At 40.9% G+C, this 19457-nt stretch overlaps 1 protein-coding gene across 1 annotated transcript in view; it reads left to right on the plus strand.

The window, feature by feature from the left end:
• Positions 1-3070: 3070 nt before the first annotated feature.
• Positions 3071-19457, plus strand: part of Cgrrf1 (cell growth regulator with ring finger domain 1) — a 50853-nt gene continuing 34466 nt past the window's right edge. Inside the window, exons 1-2 of the mRNA XM_048362292.1 lie at positions 3071-3317; positions 13294-13433. Coding sequence (XP_048218249.1) covers positions 3214-3317; positions 13294-13433 — 244 coding nt within the window. The 5' untranslated portion in view covers positions 3071-3213. The remainder of the gene's footprint in view (positions 3318-13293; positions 13434-19457) is intronic.

A 19457-nucleotide genomic window follows, 5' to 3' on the forward strand; every position in this document is an offset into this window, starting at 1 on the left:
GCCGCGCAGGCGCGCACGTGACCGAGCCCGGACGGCAGGGAGCGAGGCTCAAACTTGGTCGGGACGCGAACGCGCCTCCGCTGGCGCCCTCTGCGGGAGGGTGCTTTGCCTGTCTGCAGCCTGGGAACCGGTCCCTGGCACGCCAGGTTTGGTGCCTCGAAGCCTTCTTCAAGCTGTGAGAGCCCATTTCAGGGTGACCAGGTGGAGTCGGTGGTTTCAGTGGTAAACGTGAATGCTGATCACAATTTACCTTTCACATTTAATCCCTTTCAAACATAGGTGCGACCCTTTTCCATCATCTTCCGACCACCACCCCAGACCTTCACTTCTGATCCCCGCCAACTTCCAGAACTGCAATACATTTCTTGTGCCAATAGTAAACACTATTTACTGCAGTGCGATTGGACGATGGCCCATATTTAAATGAGTCCTTTTACATACAGGCCCCTGTGTAATGACACTTTGAAAACTAAACTACGTTTCCGGTCTCGATTGTGATATTAGATGAGTTCTGCCCAACTGTTAACATTCATAGAACTCCTCACTAAACATGGTGAATCCTATTGTATGTGAATTAAAAATAAAAATTTGAAAAGCTGCAAAACAAAGCAAAAAAGAAAAAATAGACTGTGGAAGTCAGGAACAGAAGCAAAAAAGAAAGAAAGGGAGAAAAAGAAAGAAAGAAAGAAAGAAAGAAAGAAAGAAAGAAAGAAAGAAAGAAAGAAAGAAAGAAAGAAAGAAGAAGAAAAGAAAGGAAGGAGGGAAGGAAGGAAGGTTATAATCTTAAGTCTTGGACAAGGTGGAAACTGATTTGGTGAGAAGTGCCCAAGGCTAATAAAATTTTGTGTGACTTGGTTTCTCAACCAAAGCAATATTGGCTTGTGTGGTGGGGTAATTCTTTGTTGTGGGTAGGTGTATAGTGCATTATTTAACAGCATTGACAGTCCCTACGCACAAAAGGCCGGGAGTACTTCTACAGTTTCATTAAGCAAAAATGTCTCTAGATGTTGTCAAATGTTGAGGGTGACATCACTAGAACTACTGTTCTAGATGAATGTCTTAGGCTTTGGACCACAAAGTGCCACACTAATTAATGATCAGTGTTATTCTGTTTCCTATTTATAGACAACAGAAACCTATTATCTAAGACCATAGGAGACTTATCCTAGAGACTTCAGAATTCAATTGGTCAAGCTGTTAGGTTCTGCCAAAGTAAGATAAAAATTTTCACAGATTTTTCTCCTCTCAGCAGCATATCCATATTTAATTCAGTGATACCATGCATTGATGGTCTCAAAGTTTGGAATTGAAAGTTATAACAATTATCAAATCCCTACCAATTGGTATTTCCAAAATTGAGATCAATTTTTCTCTCCTTAGAAATAATGTGAGATATAGTAAGGTCATGCGAAGAAAGAGTTGGCAGCATCAAGAAGAAATCAATAGTGAAGAACATAACTTTTAAAATAATGTTGATATTTTTGTATTTCCCTTGTAAAACCACCTCCTTGTTCAGGCAGATGCATCTCTCAGCTTCAAAGATTAGACTATTATGCAAGGAAAGCAAAAAGCTAAATTAATTAAATAAAGGAACAATGGGACATAGTGCTTTGACTTCTAAAATCTGATTTTGAATTCTAAGAAACACCATAATTTTGAAACACTGTTTACACATTTCAAACTCTAGACACTGATAATAGTGAAAACAAAGGATAAGTCCCTGAATTTGACTCCATACTATCTGGGTCATGCATGATCTAGCATTCAGCAACAGAGGTAGCTCAACTTGGTATACTGAGATCCTAAGATACCTGCTAACTCCTAGTACCCTGTCTGGTTCATATGGACTGAGATTCTAGCCAGCCCAGACAGGAAAGTCATGGGACTCTTATGCCCAATTAACCAGCAGAAAGTCGGATGTGGAGCTGTGGCTCTAGTGGTAGAAACCAGCCTTGAGCAGAAAAAGCTAAGGGATAATCAATCTCCTGGCCTTGAATTCAAGCCCTCATAGCTGCACAAAACAAACAAAAGCCTAAGTTTCTCCTGGAGTAATTTACCCTAAATAATTTAGCTTTAAGAATATTCATTGCAATGTTCTTTATAGTAATAAAAAATTCCCAACAATTAAGAGTAGGCTGAATAAACTACATTTCTCAAATCAGAGATATAACAATTACAATTATGTTGTAGAATCAAGTTCCTCAACAACACTACTCCAGAGAATATTTGATTATTTGCCAGAAAATGCAAAAGGTCATAGAAAAAACATTTTCCTAAGCATGCATTTTACTGGGAATTTGAGTGTGGAAACTTGTTACTCATCTCAATGCCAAATCTCTCTTCTCCTTCAGTAAGAAAATCCTGATTTGTCATGGGTTAGTTCCTACTTGGCGTCAGACTCCATTTCTCTGAGATAAGTAGGTGTGGCTTTAGGACTAAAGGAGAGGCTGCTTTGAGCGACAGATTCCATAACTTCCTGTACTTAAAAGCTTCTGCTCCTATTTTAATTTTTTGCTGCTACTTGGCTTGCTTGCTCATGGCTGGTGTTCTACCACTTGAGTCACGCCCCCAGCTCTAATATGACTTTAAAAAATTATTAATGTAAAAAATGAATATACTTTAAACCTAAACTTTTATCTAATTCTCATTTGTGGAGTACTCTGTGTAACCCTCGACGAACGTCCTCCTTCCCTTTCCAAAATTTGCCTAGGGTCTAATAATACTAGGTTGCAGGAATTAGAACTGCTGCACATGAATCTCGCATAACACTCCTTTGGGGAACTAGTTGCCTAAAGTTGCTTAAATTGTATCAGAGTTAACCAGTCCCCCCTCCCCCCACCCCAATTTCTATTTAAGAATTTGCTTGTAAAGCAACGGCGACCTTTGGACCACCAGGCGGAGAGGAGTCTGGCAAACCACCAATCCGGAGCGCCCAGGGGCGGATCAACACGGCCCTCCCCCTGGCTCAGCCAATAGCTCTGGATGGGGGCGTGGCTAACCCTGCTGGCGACGTCGTCATTGGCACGTTGGCTCACACGGCCAGCCAGCGACTGTCCTAGCTTCCAGTTCACCCTAGCCACGGCTAGTGAAGACCTGCGAAGTTTGTCTGTTCCGGGGCACCGTAGCGGCTCTTACCGGGGCCCGGCGGGCCGGGTTCAGTGGGGCAGGGCTGAGCCAAGCGGCTTGGAGCCCGGCTCAGCCCGGGAGACCCCGATGGTTGCGGTGTTTCTTGTCACGCTTTATGAATACTCGCCGCTTTTCTGTATCGCGGTGGTATTTACCTGCTTCATCGTGACCACCGGCCTGGTACTAGGATGGTAAGTGTCCCAGGGCCGAACGCACGGACAGACAGCGGGGGACCGGGATCGGGGACTCCGCGGGGCCGGGGTGCCTGGGGCCCGGCGGGGGTCGGGGTGGAGGACTCCTGCGGGCTTGGCCGGGGAAGCCCGGTGGGCGCCGCACCTGCGTCACCGCCCCGCCCCGAGCGCGGGTGGGCCCCGTCGTACCCTGCCGAGTTGTTCGGGTGTGGAGCATCCAAGCGACGCCCGGTCTTGGTGCTAGTGTTGGGATAAAGCACCGGTCCGGTAGGTTTAGGTCCCCGATTGGGGCCTGCTGTGCGCCTTGAGCGAGTCGGTCACCCGCCTACGGCGCACAGTCGGGGACACCACACAGTTGATTGCTGTGTTTCTGACCTGGACTGTTGTCCTTTCTGCGGAACCTAGAGCTGAATTCTTAGTTTGGGAACTTAATGCTTTCCATACTGATTCCACGCCATTTGAAGAGGCGGCAGATTCATGCACATCGAGTTGAAGCTGAAAGAGATCTTAGAAATTAGCTGCACCGTGGGTTGGAAGCAGTTTACCTATGAGGGACCGGAATGAACTGTTAACTTCTGAGGCAGTTCTTCCAGCCCCGAGATTCTAGTTTCTTTCCTGAAGAACTGCCACTGGATCATGTTTAAGGAGCCTTGTAAATACAGCTAGTTGAAACCTACTTTCCGAGTCCACATCAGCTCTTGTAGGTTTCAGCCTTCAGAGACCTTCTGCAATGAGGATGTTTCGAACTGGGTGGAACAGTAGTCCTAAACCGATTATGGCCATGGCCTGGAGAAGTGGGGGGAAAGACTTCACTGAAGAGAGACATGAGCTGAGCTTTGGAGAATTAATATTTTGGAAAGTAGTTGAATGTTTACTGTATGGAGGAGAGGCATTTCTGAGACCACAGCATAATGAGAAGAACATGGAAGGACATATTTGTGACTGAAACAGACTTTGTAAGGAGTTCATAAATACCCCTTGATCATGTATGTGCTTTTACTTTGAAGAAAGGACACAGGCTTGTCAGTTTCTGAAAATATGTGTCATCTTTAGGCACTAACAAAAATATTAACGTTTCTTCACTACTCTTCACCTTACCGGTGGTAGAACAAAAAATTTCTTATATGTGGATGGGTAAAGATGAAGCCCAAGCTCAATTTGTTGTTGTTCTTCTTCGTCTTCCTCCTCCTCCTCTGTTTGTTTTGCTGTGTAGCCCAGTCTGGCCTTGGATCGGGTGATCCTCCTACATCAGCTCCCTCAGTGGATTACAGTCATACAGTATCATGCCCATAATTCATAATGCTCATAATTTATTATTCTTGACCTGCATGTTTTTATTATTGTTATTCATTTCAAAAACGTTTGTAACTGGAATTAAGAAGGTGTTAGCCAAGTGACAAATCAGTCTTAAAAGATTATACAATGACTATAATGATGATATCATTCTCTTAAACATTATTGTCTTCCATAAGGAAATTAAATACCTGCAGGATAACTACATCACATGCTTAAATCACATACTGAAGGTTTAACCTTATAGAGGTGGAGGTCCAGGTGATTGTATAACTTCTGAAAGTCTGGGCTAAGCACCACTGAGACTACAAGGTCATGTGAAAGCCAGTCACTTCTGTCTTCCTTCTTGGACTCAGCCAGTCATTGTGAGCCCAACCCAACCATTCTGGGTTAGCTTTACCCATACAGATAAATTATGTTATTTGCAAACCTAAGCTAGGGCCATACAAATGTATGTGTGTTTGTTCCAGCACTGGAACTTGAACACAGGCTCTTGCTTGGCCTTTCACTCACTTAAGGCTGGGACCCTCCCACTGGAGCCATTTCCCCAACTTTTTTTTTTTTTTTTTTTTTGGCCAGTCCTGGGCCTTGGACTCAGGGCCTGAGCACTGTCCCTGGCTTCCTGCTCAAGGCTAGCACTCTGCCACTTGAGCCACAGCGCCGCTTCTGGCCGTTTTCTGTATATGTGGTGCTGGGGAATCGAACCTAGGGCCTCGTGTATCCGAGGCAGGCACTCTTGCCACTAGGCTATATCCCCAGCCCCCATTTCCAACTTTTTGCTGGTTAATTGGAGATAGGAGTCTCTTGGTTTTATCTGCCTAGCTCTAAACCATGATCTTCAGATCTCAGACTGCTGAGGCACCAGAACCCAGCTGAGGTCATTGATTTGTTGACCATAGTGATGAAAACCTGGACATTATTTTGATCTGACAAAAACATCTTTCTAATAATCCAACATCTTTATACTCCAAGCCAGGGGCTTAAACTAGTTAACCTATCATACTTTTCACCTTTTCCATTTTTTTTCACCCTCTCCCAATATCATCCTTCTTGATTATCAGTTTTCTTTGTGATGGTTCTTACTCTAGTACCACCGAGTTCTTTTCCCTTTGCTTCTTTTCTTTGCTCTGTGTCCACCTGCACTGGTACGATTATGGATCCCAATAACAACAGTAAAAAATTATAAGACTGGAGGTATAATATTTCCATATAACTAATTAGCAGTTGCTGCGAGCTTGAATATTAAAGCTCCTGCCAGCTACTATGTAGAAAGGAACCCCAAATGCCATATGCATCCTTTAGCAGTTTCAAAAAAGCAAGGACCCTAACTAGTAGCTATGCCCTGCATCTTCTGGATCACAGTTTATTAAGCTGCTGTCTGTCGGCTTCATACTACCCTTCTGCATTCTGTTTGTGAATCTGGGCAGATTTCTCCTTTGCTACCTGGCTACCAATCAGATTTGCTAAGTGGGGAGACAGAAGTCTGGAGGGTGATTAATAGAATTGCTGCTTACGGGGTACTGGTGGCTCACACCTGTAATCCTGCTTACTCAGGAGGCAGAGATTTGAGGATCACAGTTCAAAGCTAGCCCTGGCAGGAAAATGTGTGAGATTCTTATCAATCATCAGAAAACTGAAAGTGATGCTGTGGCTCAAAGTGGTAGAGCACTACCCTTGAACAAATGAGCTAAGCGACTGCGCCTAGGCCCTGAGTTCAGGTCCTGCAACCAGGAAAATAAATAAAGTCCGGCTGCTTTTAGCTTGGTTCCTTTTGTCTTGCTTCCCTAGCAATAGTGGACCCATTCTGGCAGGTCTCCATTGTTTCTGTTTATTGTTTTCTATTCTCCTAGAGCACTTCCTTAAAGATACAGTATGCTTTCCTCGGATCTGAGTCCCAGCTCATGGAGTCACTCTCTAAATTCCTAAATTGTAGTCATTCTCTTTCCATTTTTAATAACATTATTTTAATATTAACATTTTTAAATATTAAATGCCCTCTGTGAATACACACTGTGGTTTTGGTTTCCTGGATGGACTCTGACTGATAAAGTGTTCATTCAGTAATATGGCTCAGTGGTAAAGTGGTAGAGTAGCATACACGAAGCCCTGGGTTTGATTCCTCAGTACCATATAACCAGAAAAGGCTGGAAGTGGTGCTGTGATTCAAGTGGTAGAGTGCGCTAGCAAAAGAAGCCAGGGACAGTGCCCAGGCCTTGAGCACAAGCCCAGGACTGGCAAAAAAAAAAAAAAGGAATCCTAGGGAGAAAAAAGTATCTTCAAAATAGGCTTTGGGGGTTGGAGTGATTATTTTTTAACTCCTTATTAATGAAAAGTGAGATACTAGTAATTCATTCCATTTAGCATCATCATAATTAATTAAATTACTATCTTTGGTTGATTTTGATACAGTGATTTCTGACACGGTTGCCATAGGGGAGCAAGTAGTTAAAGCACTTGATAGGCAGTAATGGTGACTACAGGTACCAAAGAAGATAAGATAGCCACTTCTGAGTTCACTGGAGCAGTCACAGAAAGAAAACACTAAAACAATGAGTGCAACTCTAAACTCTGCTAGAAAATCAATTTTCTGTAGTTGTTTTTTTGTGTGTGTGCTGATGGAGCTAGAACTCAGTGCCTGGGCACTGCCCCTGAGCTTCTTTGCTCAAGGGGTAGGACTCTACCACTTAAGTCACAGCTGCACTTCTGGCTTTTGGTGGTCAACTGCAGATATGAGTCTGAAGGACTTCCCTGCCTAGTCTTGTTTAGAATCTTGACCTTCAGATGTCAACCTTCTATGTAGCTAGGATTATAGGCATAAGGCACCAGTGTCTGGCAGTTTTGTAGTTCTAAAGCTCTTTATTTTGCACAGTCACAGAGTCAGTCTTGCTAAAAACTAAACTCAATGGTAATTCTACTGGAAATAGAATTCCCAGCCTGAATTTTCAATGTGGCTAGGTAAAGGAATGGAATCCTGAGACCTGGAATGGAGACATCTAGATAAACATACAGCTGAGAATCCTAAAACCCCAGTCATTCTGAGTCTACCTTATTGATGGAGGCAGCTAGCCATCCGTGTGTAAATAGAGAAGCCTTTCTTTGCTTGAAGATCCTGTTATAATCTTCCTTCAGGCAGTCACTGTCCAAAGGGATGGCCATACTTAAAAAGAGTCCTACCTTTTGCCCTGAGCTCTCTGCATGTTCCACAGGTCTAAGTAAAAAATGTGACCTTATTGGAAAGAATCATTCCTTTAAAGAATTGCAAATTTGGTCATTTGAGTCTGTGGGAACCTGACGAATATATGTGGGAATAGATTGTAAGTATAATAATAGGCCACTGGGGTAGAATATAAAACTAGATGAGATCAGAGTTTAGTCATACTTGTTGGGTTGACTAAAACTTGGTTCTGTGGTGACATGTATTTGATAAGGTGGAGATGCTTAGTGATGTGCTTCTGCTTTGTGTGTGCTTGGGCACTAGAAAGTGTCCTGGGGCTTGAACTCAGGGCCTAGGTGCTATCACTGAGTATTTTTGCTAAAGGCTCTTGAGCCTCTGCTCTTCTTCCTGCTTTTTGGTGGTTAACTGGAGATAAGAGTCTCACAGACTTTCCTGCCCAGGCTAGCTTTGAACTATCATTCTCAGATCTCAGCTTCCTAAGTAGCTAGGCTTACAGGTATGAACCATCAGATTTATTCTTGGTTTATTCTTATTTTCTTCTTTTTGTGTGTGTTAGGGCTTTAAATTTGTCTAATAACTAACAAGTATGATACCCTTAGTTCAAACACCAGTACTGCTAAAACCAACTCTTAGAAGTACTACCAAAAGTGTTTAGAAGTACTGCAGTGTCTAATCTGCTGTGAATCCCTTTCAGTGTATTTTTCACCTGAGACACTTTGTTTTTTGTCTCTAACAATTGATTTGGACCTTTAAAATATCTTCCATATTGCTAACCTTTATCTTATGAACATATGAAATAGAGTTTTAACAACTATTTAGATATCTTTGTCTACTAATTCTAGTATCTTTGTCATTTCTGATATACATTTCTATTTCTAAATACTTCATCATCATCATCATCATCATCATCATCATCATCATCATCATTATTATTATTATTGCCAGTCGTGGGGCTTGAACTCAGGGGCTGGCACTGTCCCTGAGCTTCTTTTGCTCCAAGCTAGCACTCTGCCACTTGAGCCACAGTACCACTTCTGGCCTTTTCTGTTTATATGGTACTGAGGAATCAGGGCTTCATGCATGCTAGGCAAGCACTCTACCACTAAGCCACATTCCCAGCATTCTATATACATTTTTTATTTCTCTTTTGTAATATTTTTCTGCATCTTTGCATGCCAGTTAATTTTTTTACAAAAGCACTGTAAATATTGCAAAACATTGTGAATTGTACTCTAAAGGGTACTGAGTATTTTTGTCTTCCTATAAATATTCTTGAGCTTTGATTTGGGTCACAGTTACCTGGAAACAGTTTGATCTCTTGACTTAGAGGCTTGATTTCAGCTTTGTTATCAGAACTGGAACAGTCATATCTAATTGCCATAAAATCAAATTCATCATCTTTTTTGTTTGTTTTTTTTGCCAGTCCTGGGCCTTGGACTCGGGGCCTGAGCACTGTCCAAGGCTTCTTTTGCTCAAGGCTAGCATTCTGCCACTTGAGCCACAGCGCCACTTTTGGCCTTTTTCTATATATGTGGTGCTGGGGAATTGAACCCAGCGCTTCATGTATATGAGGCAAGCACTCTTGCCATTAGGCCATATCTTCAGCCCCAAATTCATCATCTTGAATGAATTTTTATCCCATTTGGTAATATTACTGTCTTTTTCTCAGCATTAGACTTATTGGTGTATTTGAAATTTTGATTTACAACCTACATTTTAGTGGAAAGTATTTTGTTTTGTTCTTTTTCTGTCTTTATTCTTATCCTCATTGAAGGCCAGATACTTAGAACCTCCAATTTCAAGACCAGATCTTATAATGATAGTTTTGTCCCAGTGAATATTAGCTTAACCCAGTTTCTGGTGTGGTGGTGTTATGCCCAGAATTTGGGGACCCCAAAGACCACCAAGGAGCCAAAGCTAATGTAATCACACAAGAGTCTTTATTGCAAGCTCGAGTCTGGGCTCATGACCTTCTCCGTCACTGACACTGCGGGTCAAAATCGAGAGCCCTGACCCTCAGATAGGCAGGGTTTTTATTGTGATTACAACAGGGGCAGGGTATTTCCAACTTGGCAGATACTTGATTGGATGGCATTTAGCAAGCAAGTCGTGTCCTATTTCTATTGGCTATCTACCTTTTCAGTTATCTGTTTTGGCTTTGATATTGGGAACTGGCCTTGGTATCAGGAACTGAGAGCAGGTGGTCAAGTAGCACTGACGCAGGGGGTTAATGCAGGGGGTAGAGCAAGTCACAAATGGGTTAAGCAAGCCATTTACAGAAGCAGAATTCTGTGGTCAGGCTGACCTAGTACCAACTTTATTTTAACAATTGCTACCATGTTTTCCCATTACCACTAAGCAAGCTTGAGCAGGCTAAAACAATCCAGTACTCAATCATAAGTAAACCAACCCAACAGTTACCATGGCATTTCTACTACTATTATGGTTATTTCTGAAGTCTATGACTATGATCATTTTTTACTGTCTGTTACCATGGTTGCTACCTAGGTACAGAGGGGAACAAGGACTCCCTATATTTTTAAACGTCAAACTACAAGAAACTAGCCTCATGGGTGGGGGTGAAGCCCTCTAGCATGGACTCATCACTAGGGTTTAGAAGCTGTTATAATTTTAACACTAAAACATATTTAGTCTCTCAGTTTCTCAGGTTAGCCCTTACAGTAGCCTTAATACTTTTCTTGAGAGGACAATTTCTAATGGCCTCCTTAGAGTGTAAATGCTCGGTTACCACTGCCTGCTAGATTCAGAACCCCCCAAACTGTGGTGTTGAATCTTCCTCATTAGGATTTTTCCATGTTCAGATCCATAGATACTTGTTTTTAGACCCAGCTAGGTCTCATTTTTTTTCTAGCATTTATTGTAATATTTTTCGAACATTCAGAATGCTAGAAAGCATTGAACAGGGGACACACATATTCCACCATCAACATTTTCTTGTAATTTCTGTATTACATACCTGTCTGCCTGTTTAATCCATCTTCTGTCTGATATCAGTCTATCTTATTTTGGGAAGCACTTCAAAAGAAGTTGCACTGTTCACCTAAAAGTACTAGAGTATTGGTATCAGTACCTCAAGTTACATTTGTTTTTGTTAACGTTCTTTTCTTAAATTTGGAGTCATATGTACATATAATGAGATTTCTAGATTGGAAGCATTCCATTGGTCCATCTGTAGTTCAGACTTCCATCATCACACACAGAAGGTTGCTTTGTGCTCTTTTCTAGTCATTCCCTACTCCTGCAATCTTCTGTTCTCTTTTGTATTTCTACCATAGATCAGCATGCCTACTTCAGAATTTCACGAGGGAACCATGCACTATGTACTCTTTTCTTCAAGGATTCTTTTGCACATCATGATGTATTTGAAATTTATTCATGTAGTTTTAGCAATGAGTTATTTCTTATCAGTGCAGAGTGCTAACTCCTTTATTATTAATTATACCACATTGTTTACTCATTTCTGCAAGTTCTTTCTTTGACTTTTATCTATCATTGCTGTGTGTTTGAAGAGAGGTACATCAAAGTGAATCCAACTGAAGTTTCCCAGTGTCACTGGTGTAGATTCTTTCTAGATTATTTTACTTGTTTCTTAATTTTCCTAGAAATTGCATTTTGTATCCTTTTGAGTTTGTTCTATGTGCATTGTCAGAATTTATGTTTTCTTTCTTTCTTTTTTTTTTTTTTTGCCAGTCCTGGGGTTTGAACTCAGGGCCTGGGCTCTGTTCCTGAGCTTCTTTTGCTAGCACTCTACCACTTGAACCACAGTACCACTTCTGGCTTTTTCTGTTTATGTGGCGCTGAGGAATGGAACCTAGGGCTTCGTGCATGCTAGGCAAGCACTCTACCACTAAATCACATTCCCACCCAGAGTTAATGTGTGCAGCCAGAGTTTATATTTTCTTACATGAAATTTAAATATGAAAATGTGGGCTGGGAATGTGGCTTAGTGGTAGAGTGCTTGCCTAGCATGCACGAAGCCCTGGGTTTCATCCTCAGTACCATATAAATAGAAAAAGCCGGAAGTGGTACTGTGGCTCAAGTGATGGAGTGCTAGCAAAAGAAGCTCAGGGACAGTGCCCAGGAATTGAATTCAAGCCCCAGAACTGACAAGAAAAGAAAAGGAAATGTGGGCTGGAGGTGTAGATCTAGTGCTAAAGTGCCAGCCTAGCAGGCAAGCCAAGTGAGCACAGGCCTCAAGTTCAAGCTCTGGAACCAGCAAAAATAAATAAATAAAGTAAAAGTAGAAAATACATTATGTAAATGAAAGTCTATTTGTTTTCCTTTTATATTTAAATTTTTGCTTATTTATTTGCAGGGGGAAGCAGTAGTAAAGTTTGATCTCAGGGCTTTGTGCTTAGCTAAGCAGGCACTCTACCAGTTGAGTCGTGCTTGTAGCTCTTTTAATTTTTTTTTTCTATACAAGTTGTGTTTGTAAAGTTCCTTTAGTGAAGGGGAGGGGTGCAGAAATGGAGGGAGGAAGGGTGAACAAATGTAGTCATGATATTCAGTACACAATATATGGAAAATGAGCTATGTAATTTGTGGGAAGGGATAGGAAGAGGAAACTAGAGAACGCAAAGGAAAGAGTGACATTGTCCAAAAGAACTGTACTCATTACCAGACTTAGGAAATGGTAACCTCTCTGTACAACCCCTTAATAATAACAATAAAAATTATATGTAAAGCTGGGTGCTGGTGGTTCATGCCTGTAATCCTAGCTATTCAGGAGACAGATCTAAGGATTGTAGTTTGAAACCAGCCCAGTCAGGAAAAGTCTGTCAGAGTCTTTTTTTTTTTTTTGTCAGAGTCTTATGTCTAGTTAACCACAAAATTTCAGAAATAGAGTTATGGCTCAAGTGGTAGAGCACTAGCCTGGAGCAGAAGAGCTCAGGACAGTGTCCAGTCCCTGAGTTCCAGCTCCCGGACTGACACTTCCCCCCACGCCCCCGCAAAAAAAAAAAAAAGAAGAAGCTCAGAGATAGCACCCAGGCCAAGTTCAAGCCCCAGTATATTACACAAAATTTTTAAAATTCCATCTCATAAATTGTACCAAATAGTTTGAATATTGTGTACACACACACACACACACACACACACACACACACACACATTTTTGGGCTGCATCTTTTTTAGAATGTTAGTAATTGTATGATGTTTCTGCTGTTATATTTATCAACTATGCTCCTTTATTGTTGTCAGAATATTAAGAATACAACTCTTTGTGAATTTTCAAGAGTATGTTGATTGACCAGTTGAACAACATACTGCAGTTTTCTGGGACCTAATTAAATTCCCCTAATTCTCCATTAACTCCAAAAACTAATCTGATTTCCAAATGTCATCTCTTTTTCTGAACTTACATTTAAAGAAATAGCTAATGAAGTATAGCATACTTTTATGTAACAAAATTTTACAATTTGTTAAATTTCTATTTTATTTTCTCTCTCTCTCTCTCTCTCTCTTTTTTTTTTTTTTTTTAATTTTCAGGTTTGGTTGGGATGTTCCAGTACTTCTGAGGAATTCAGAACAGACTCAGTTCAGCACAAGAGTTTTCAAAAAGCAAATGAGACAAGTGAAGAACCCTTTTGGCTTAGAGATCACTAACCCATCCACAGCTTCGATTACAAGTTGGTGACTATTTTCCAAAGGTTCCTTTGTACACCTGCATCTTAGCCCTTCTCTTTTCTTGTTGACTTGCTTTCTCTTCATTCAGCTGTTTTTTTGTTTGTTTGGCTTTTTGGCCAGTCCTGGGGATTGAACACAGGGCCTGGGTACTGTCCCTGGCTTCTTTTTGCTCAAGGCTAGCATTCTACCACTTGAGCCACAGAGCCATTTCTAGCTTTTTCTATTCATGTGGTGCTGAGGAATTGAACCCAGGACTTCATGCATACTAGGCAAGCACTCTACTGCTAAGCCACATTCCCAGTCTCTTTTCATTCACTTTTTAACCAAACATTTATTAAATACCTATTTTACTCAGAGACCAGGCTGAATATTGCAAATACAAAGTAAGAATTTATAAATTTTGTTTCTGAGTAGCTTACCAAGTAGTAAACAGAAGCAAACAGATATGAACAGGAGAAGAAAATATACTGACCTATAAAATGGGAAACTATTCTTTTAATTTTTCCACTTCTGCATAGTTCACACTTTCACATTTTCTTATTATTTTAAATTTCAGTACACACTATTTTCTTCTCAATTTATGTAATGGTTAACTTTATGAAACATTGTAGAGAAGGGAATTTTTATAGATTCTTTTTTTTTATTATCAAACTGAATTACAGGGAGGTTATAGTTTCATACATTAGACATTGGATATATTTCTTGTACTGTTTATTATCTCATCCCTCTTTCCCCCTCCCCCCTCCTCCTTTCCCTTCCCCCTCCCATGAGTTGTTCAGTTCATTTACACCAAACAGTTTTGCAAGTATTGCTTTTGTAGTTGTTTGTCTTTTTTTACCCTGTGTCTCTCGAATTTGGTATTTCCTTTCAATTTCCCAGTTCTAATACCAATATACGCGGTTTCCAATATACTCAGATAAGATACAGAGATAGTGTAGGTACAACCACAGGAGGGTGATACAAGAAGATCATCAATAATTGAAGCTACAGTTACTCATGGCACGTTGAAAGTAGTTACAACTGTGATATAACAATCGTTTCCATACATGGAGTTCATTTCACTTAGCATCATCTTATGTGTTCATAAGGGTATAGCTATTGGTCTCTTGTGATCCTCTGCTGTGACTTGCCTAAACCTGTGCTAATTATTCCCTATGAGGGAGACCATAGAGTCCATGTTTCTTTGGGTCTGGCTCACTTCACTTAGTATAAGTTTTTCCAAATCCTTCCATTTCCTTACAAATGGGGCAATGTCATTCTTTCTGATAGAGGCATAAAATTCCATTGTGTATATGTACCACATTTTCCTGATCCATTCGTCTACTGAGGGGCATCTGGGTTGGTTCTGTATTCTAGCTATGACAAATTGTGCTGCGATGAACATTGTTGTGCTGGTGGCCTTAGTGTGTTATTGTTTGTGGTCTTTGGATAGATACCCAAAAGTGGGGCTGCTGGGTCATAGGGGAGTTCTATGTTTAGCCTCCTGAGGAATCTCCCATACCGCTTTCCAGAGTGGCTGAACCAGTTTACATTCCCACCAGCAATGAAGTGGGGTTCCCTTTTGGCCACATCCCCTCCAACAATTGTTATTGTTAGTTTTCTTTTTATTTTTTAATTTAATATATTTATTAATTGAACACAAATTTTTTTGACAAGGTGTTGTGCAAAAAGGGTACAGTTACATAGTAGGGCAGTGTGTGCGTTTCTTGTGATATCTTACACCCTGTTTTTCTTTCCCTTCTCTAGGTCAGGTAGACATATATACAATACATAATGTATCAAGAACATATACAGTACCCACGTGGCCAAGCCCAAGAAGATTCACTTAGGGCTTTAAATGTAATGTCGTTATTAGACAATATGTCGACAGTAGTCTCATATGAACGTACATACATAACTTTTGAGCTATTGTATTCCACTGAGAGGTCAATTTTTGACCTTTATATGTTGAGTAGGTGTTTGGTTTTAGTTACACACTGTTGGGTCGCTGCCCCAATCCTGTGGGAAATACCATTTGACAAGCAGTTTTTGGTTTCACAGACCTGGTCTCTACTGTCTCTCCGTCTCCCTTTGTTAACAGTCATATATCAAGGAGATCATGCCCCTTTGTTTTCTGTGTTCTAGGCTTGTCTCGCTCAACATTATTTGTTCGAGTTCTGACCATTTCCCTGCGAATAACAATATTTCACCATTCCTAATCGTTATGTAGTATTCCATTGTGTATAGGTACCATATTTTTTGGATCCATTCATCTGTGGAGGGGCATCTGGGTTGTTTCCATATTTTGGCTATTGTGAATTGTGCAACGGTAAACATGGAAGTGCAAATGTCTTTTTGATATCTTGGGACCTGCTGTTTAGGATAGATGCCTAGGAGTGGTATGGCTGGGTCATAGGGTAGGTCTATATTGAACTTTTTGAGAAACCTTCATACTTTTCTCCAAAGTGGTTGTACTAATTTGCACTCCCACCGACAATGGAGAAGGGTTCCTCTTTCCCTGCACCCCCTCCAGCATTTGTTGTTGCCTGAGTTCAGAGTATAGGCCATTCTAACTGGGGTGAGGTGGTATCTCAGGGTTGTTTTTATTTGCATTTCCTTTACTACCAGGGATGTTGAACATTTCCTCATATGTTTCTTTGCCATTTTTATTTTTTCTCTCGTGAAGTCTTTCTTTAGCTCCTTTGCCCATTTCCTAATTGGTTTATTGGGCTTGGAGGGGCTTAGTTTTTTTTTTTCTTTTTCTTTTTTTTTTTTTTGCCAGTCCTGGGCCTCGGACTCAGGGCCTGAGTGCTGTCCCTGGCTTTCTTTTGGTCAAGGCTAGCACTCTGCCACTTGAGCCACAGCGCCACTTCTGGTCGTTTTCTATATATGTGGTGCTGGGGAATCGAACCTAGGGCTTCATGTATACGAGGCAAGCACTCTTGCCACTAGGCCATATTCCCAGCCCAGGGCTTAGTTTTTTTAGTTCTCTGTAGATGACAGATATCAGGCCTTTGTCTGTTGCTGTGCTGGTAAAGATCCTTTCCCATATGGTTGGCTGTCTTTCTATTTTGGTGGCTATGTCCTTAGCTGTGCAGAAACTTTTTAGTTTGTAGTAGTCCCATTTGTTGAGTCTCTCCCCTATTTGTTGTGCCCCTGGGACTCTATTCAGGAAGTTCCTTCCTGTGCCTATAAGTTCTAGCATCTTTCCTACTCTGTCCTTCAGTAGTTTCAAGGATTCAGGTCTGATATTGAGGTCCTTGATCCATTTTGAGTTGGTCTTGATGCATGGTGATAAGCTTGGGTCTACTTTGAGTTTTCTGCATATGGCTGCCTAGTTCTCCCAGCACCACTAGTTGAAGAGGCTATGTTTATTCCATTGTATGTCTTTAGCTCCTTTGTTGAATATCAGCTGACTGTAAGAGTGCGGTTTTATTTCTGGATCTTCAATTCTAATCCATTGGTCTTCCGATCTGTTTTTATACCAGTACCAGTCTGTTTTTGTTATGATGGCCTTGTAGTAGAGCTTGAAGTCTGGTATTGTGATACCTCCTGCACTGCTTTTTTTGCCTAGAATTGCGTTGGCTATTTTAGGTCTTTTGCTGTTCCATATGAATTTATGGATTGCTTTCTCTATTTCAGTGAAGAATGTGACTGGGCTTTTGATAGGGATTGCATTGAATTTGTATAAAAATTTGGGCAATATGGCCATTTTCACTATATTGATTCTGCCTACCCATGAGCATGGGAGGTCTTTCTATCTCCTTGTGTCTTCTTTGATTTCCCTTATTAGATTTTTATAGTTCTCATTAAATATGTCCGTCACGTCCTTGGTTAAGTTGATCCCTAGGTACTTTTTTCTTTTTGTGGCTACTGTAAATGGAATTGTTTCCATAATTTCCTTTTCTGTTTGTACATTGCTGGTGTACAGAAAAGCTGCTGACTTTTGTGGATTGATTTTGTATCCTGCTACTTTGCCAAAATGGTTTATTAGGTGTAGGAGTTTGGGGACTGAGTTTTTTGGGTCCTTCAGATATAAGATCACGTCATCTGCGAATAGGGATACTTGATTTCTTCCTTGCCGATGTGGATCCCTTTGATGTCCTCCTCTTGCCTTATTGCTATGGCTAGGGATTCCAGCACTATGTTGAAAAGAAGTGGGGAGAGTGGGCATCCTTGTCTTGTTCCTGAGGAATAATTTAAGTTTCTCTCCATTTAATATGATGTTACCAGTTGGTCTGTTGTATATGGCTTTTATTGTTTTGAGGAATGTTCCATCTATTCCTGTTCTCTCCAGAGCTTTTAATAAGTATGGATGTTGTATTTTGTCAAAGGCTTTGTGGGCATCGACTGAGATAACAATGTGATTCTTGATTTTATTTCTGTTTATGTGGCGAATTACATTGATTGATTTACGGATGTTGAACCATCCTTGTGACTGTGGGATGAAGCCTACTTGGTCATGATGTATAATTTTCTTGATCAGTTTCTGGATCCTGTTAGCTAATATTTTATTGAGGAGCTTTCCGTCTGTGTTCATTAGTGATATTGGTCTGTAGTTCTCTTTTTTTTTTGGCCAGTCCTGGGGCTTGGACTCAAGGCCTGAGCACTGTCCCTGGCTTCTTTTTGCTCAAGGCTAGCACTCTGCCACTTGAGTCACAGCGCCACTTCTGGCCATTTTCTGTATATGTGGTGCTGGGGAATCGAACCCAGGGCCTCACGTATATGAAGCAGGCACTCTTGCCACTAGGCCATATCCCCAGCCCCTGTAGTTCACTTTTTTTGTTGGGTCTTTGCCTGGTTTGGGAATGAGTATGATATTAGCTTCATAAAATGAGTTTGGGATTTCTCCCTCTGTTTCTATTTCGTGGAAGAGTTTGAGGAGTATTGGTATTAGCTCCTCACTAAAGGTTTTATAGAACTCATTGATGAATCCGTCTGAACCTGGGCTTTTCTTTGTTGGGAGGTTCTTGATTACCTCCTGTATCTTGCTGTAAGTTATTGGTTTATTTAGTTGATTTATTTCTTCTTGGTTCAGTTTGGGCAGTTCAGTTTATACTTCTCTAAGAATTGATTCATTTCTATAAAATTCTTGTTTTTTTTTACTGAGTAGAGGTTCTGGAAATAGCTCCTTATGATTGTTTGAATATTGTGTGTACTTGTAATTTTTCCGGTGGAGTCCCTGATTTTACGTATATGAGTCTCTTCTCTTCTTTGTTTTTGTAAGTCTTGCGAGGGGTCTGTCAATTTTATTTATTTTCTCAAAAAACCAGCTTTTAGTCTTATTTATTTGTTGAATGGTCTTTCTATTTTCAATCAGATTTCTCTCTTCTTTAATCTTGTGATCTCTCTCCTCCTAGTCATTTTAGATTCGATCATTTCTTGTTTCTCCAGTTGTTTTAGTTTCATCGTGAGATTATTCACCTGCTCTGCTTCCATTCTTTTAATGTGAGTGCTGAGGGCAATGATCTTGCCCCTCTGTACTGCCTTAGCTGTGTTCCATAGGTTTCTTTGTGATGTATTTTCATTGTCATTGTGGCTTATGAATTCGTTGATTTCATCTTTAATTTGGTCTGTGGCCCAAGTGTTGGATAACAGTGTGGGGTTTAGGCTCCAAGAATGTGTATAGCCTCTGTGGTAACCGTTGTTATTGAGGGTTACCTTTAATCCACTGTGGTCAGATATAATACATGGGATGACGTCAATACTTTTGTATTTGCTGAGGTTCTTTGTGTGGGCTATGACATGGTGTATTTTGGAGTATGATACATGGACTGCTGAGAAGAAGGTGTATTGGGTCTCTGTAGGGTGGAAGATTCTGTATAGATCTGTCAGATCCATTTGGATCTGACTTAGGTCCTCAGCTCCCTTGCTGATCCTCTGGGTGTTGGATCTGTCTCTTGGAGAGAGTGGGGTATTAAAGTCTCCCACTATGATTGTGTTTGGGTCTATCTTGTTCTGTAGTTCTGTGAGAATTTGCTTGACATAGGTAGGGCCTCTTTTGTTCGGTGAGTATACATATATCACCGTGATGTCTTGATTCTGGA

This window comes from Perognathus longimembris, chromosome 14 (genome assembly GCF_023159225.1).
Source record: "Perognathus longimembris pacificus isolate PPM17 chromosome 14, ASM2315922v1, whole genome shotgun sequence".
NCBI classification, from domain to species: Eukaryota; Metazoa; Chordata; class Mammalia; order Rodentia; family Heteromyidae; genus Perognathus; species Perognathus longimembris.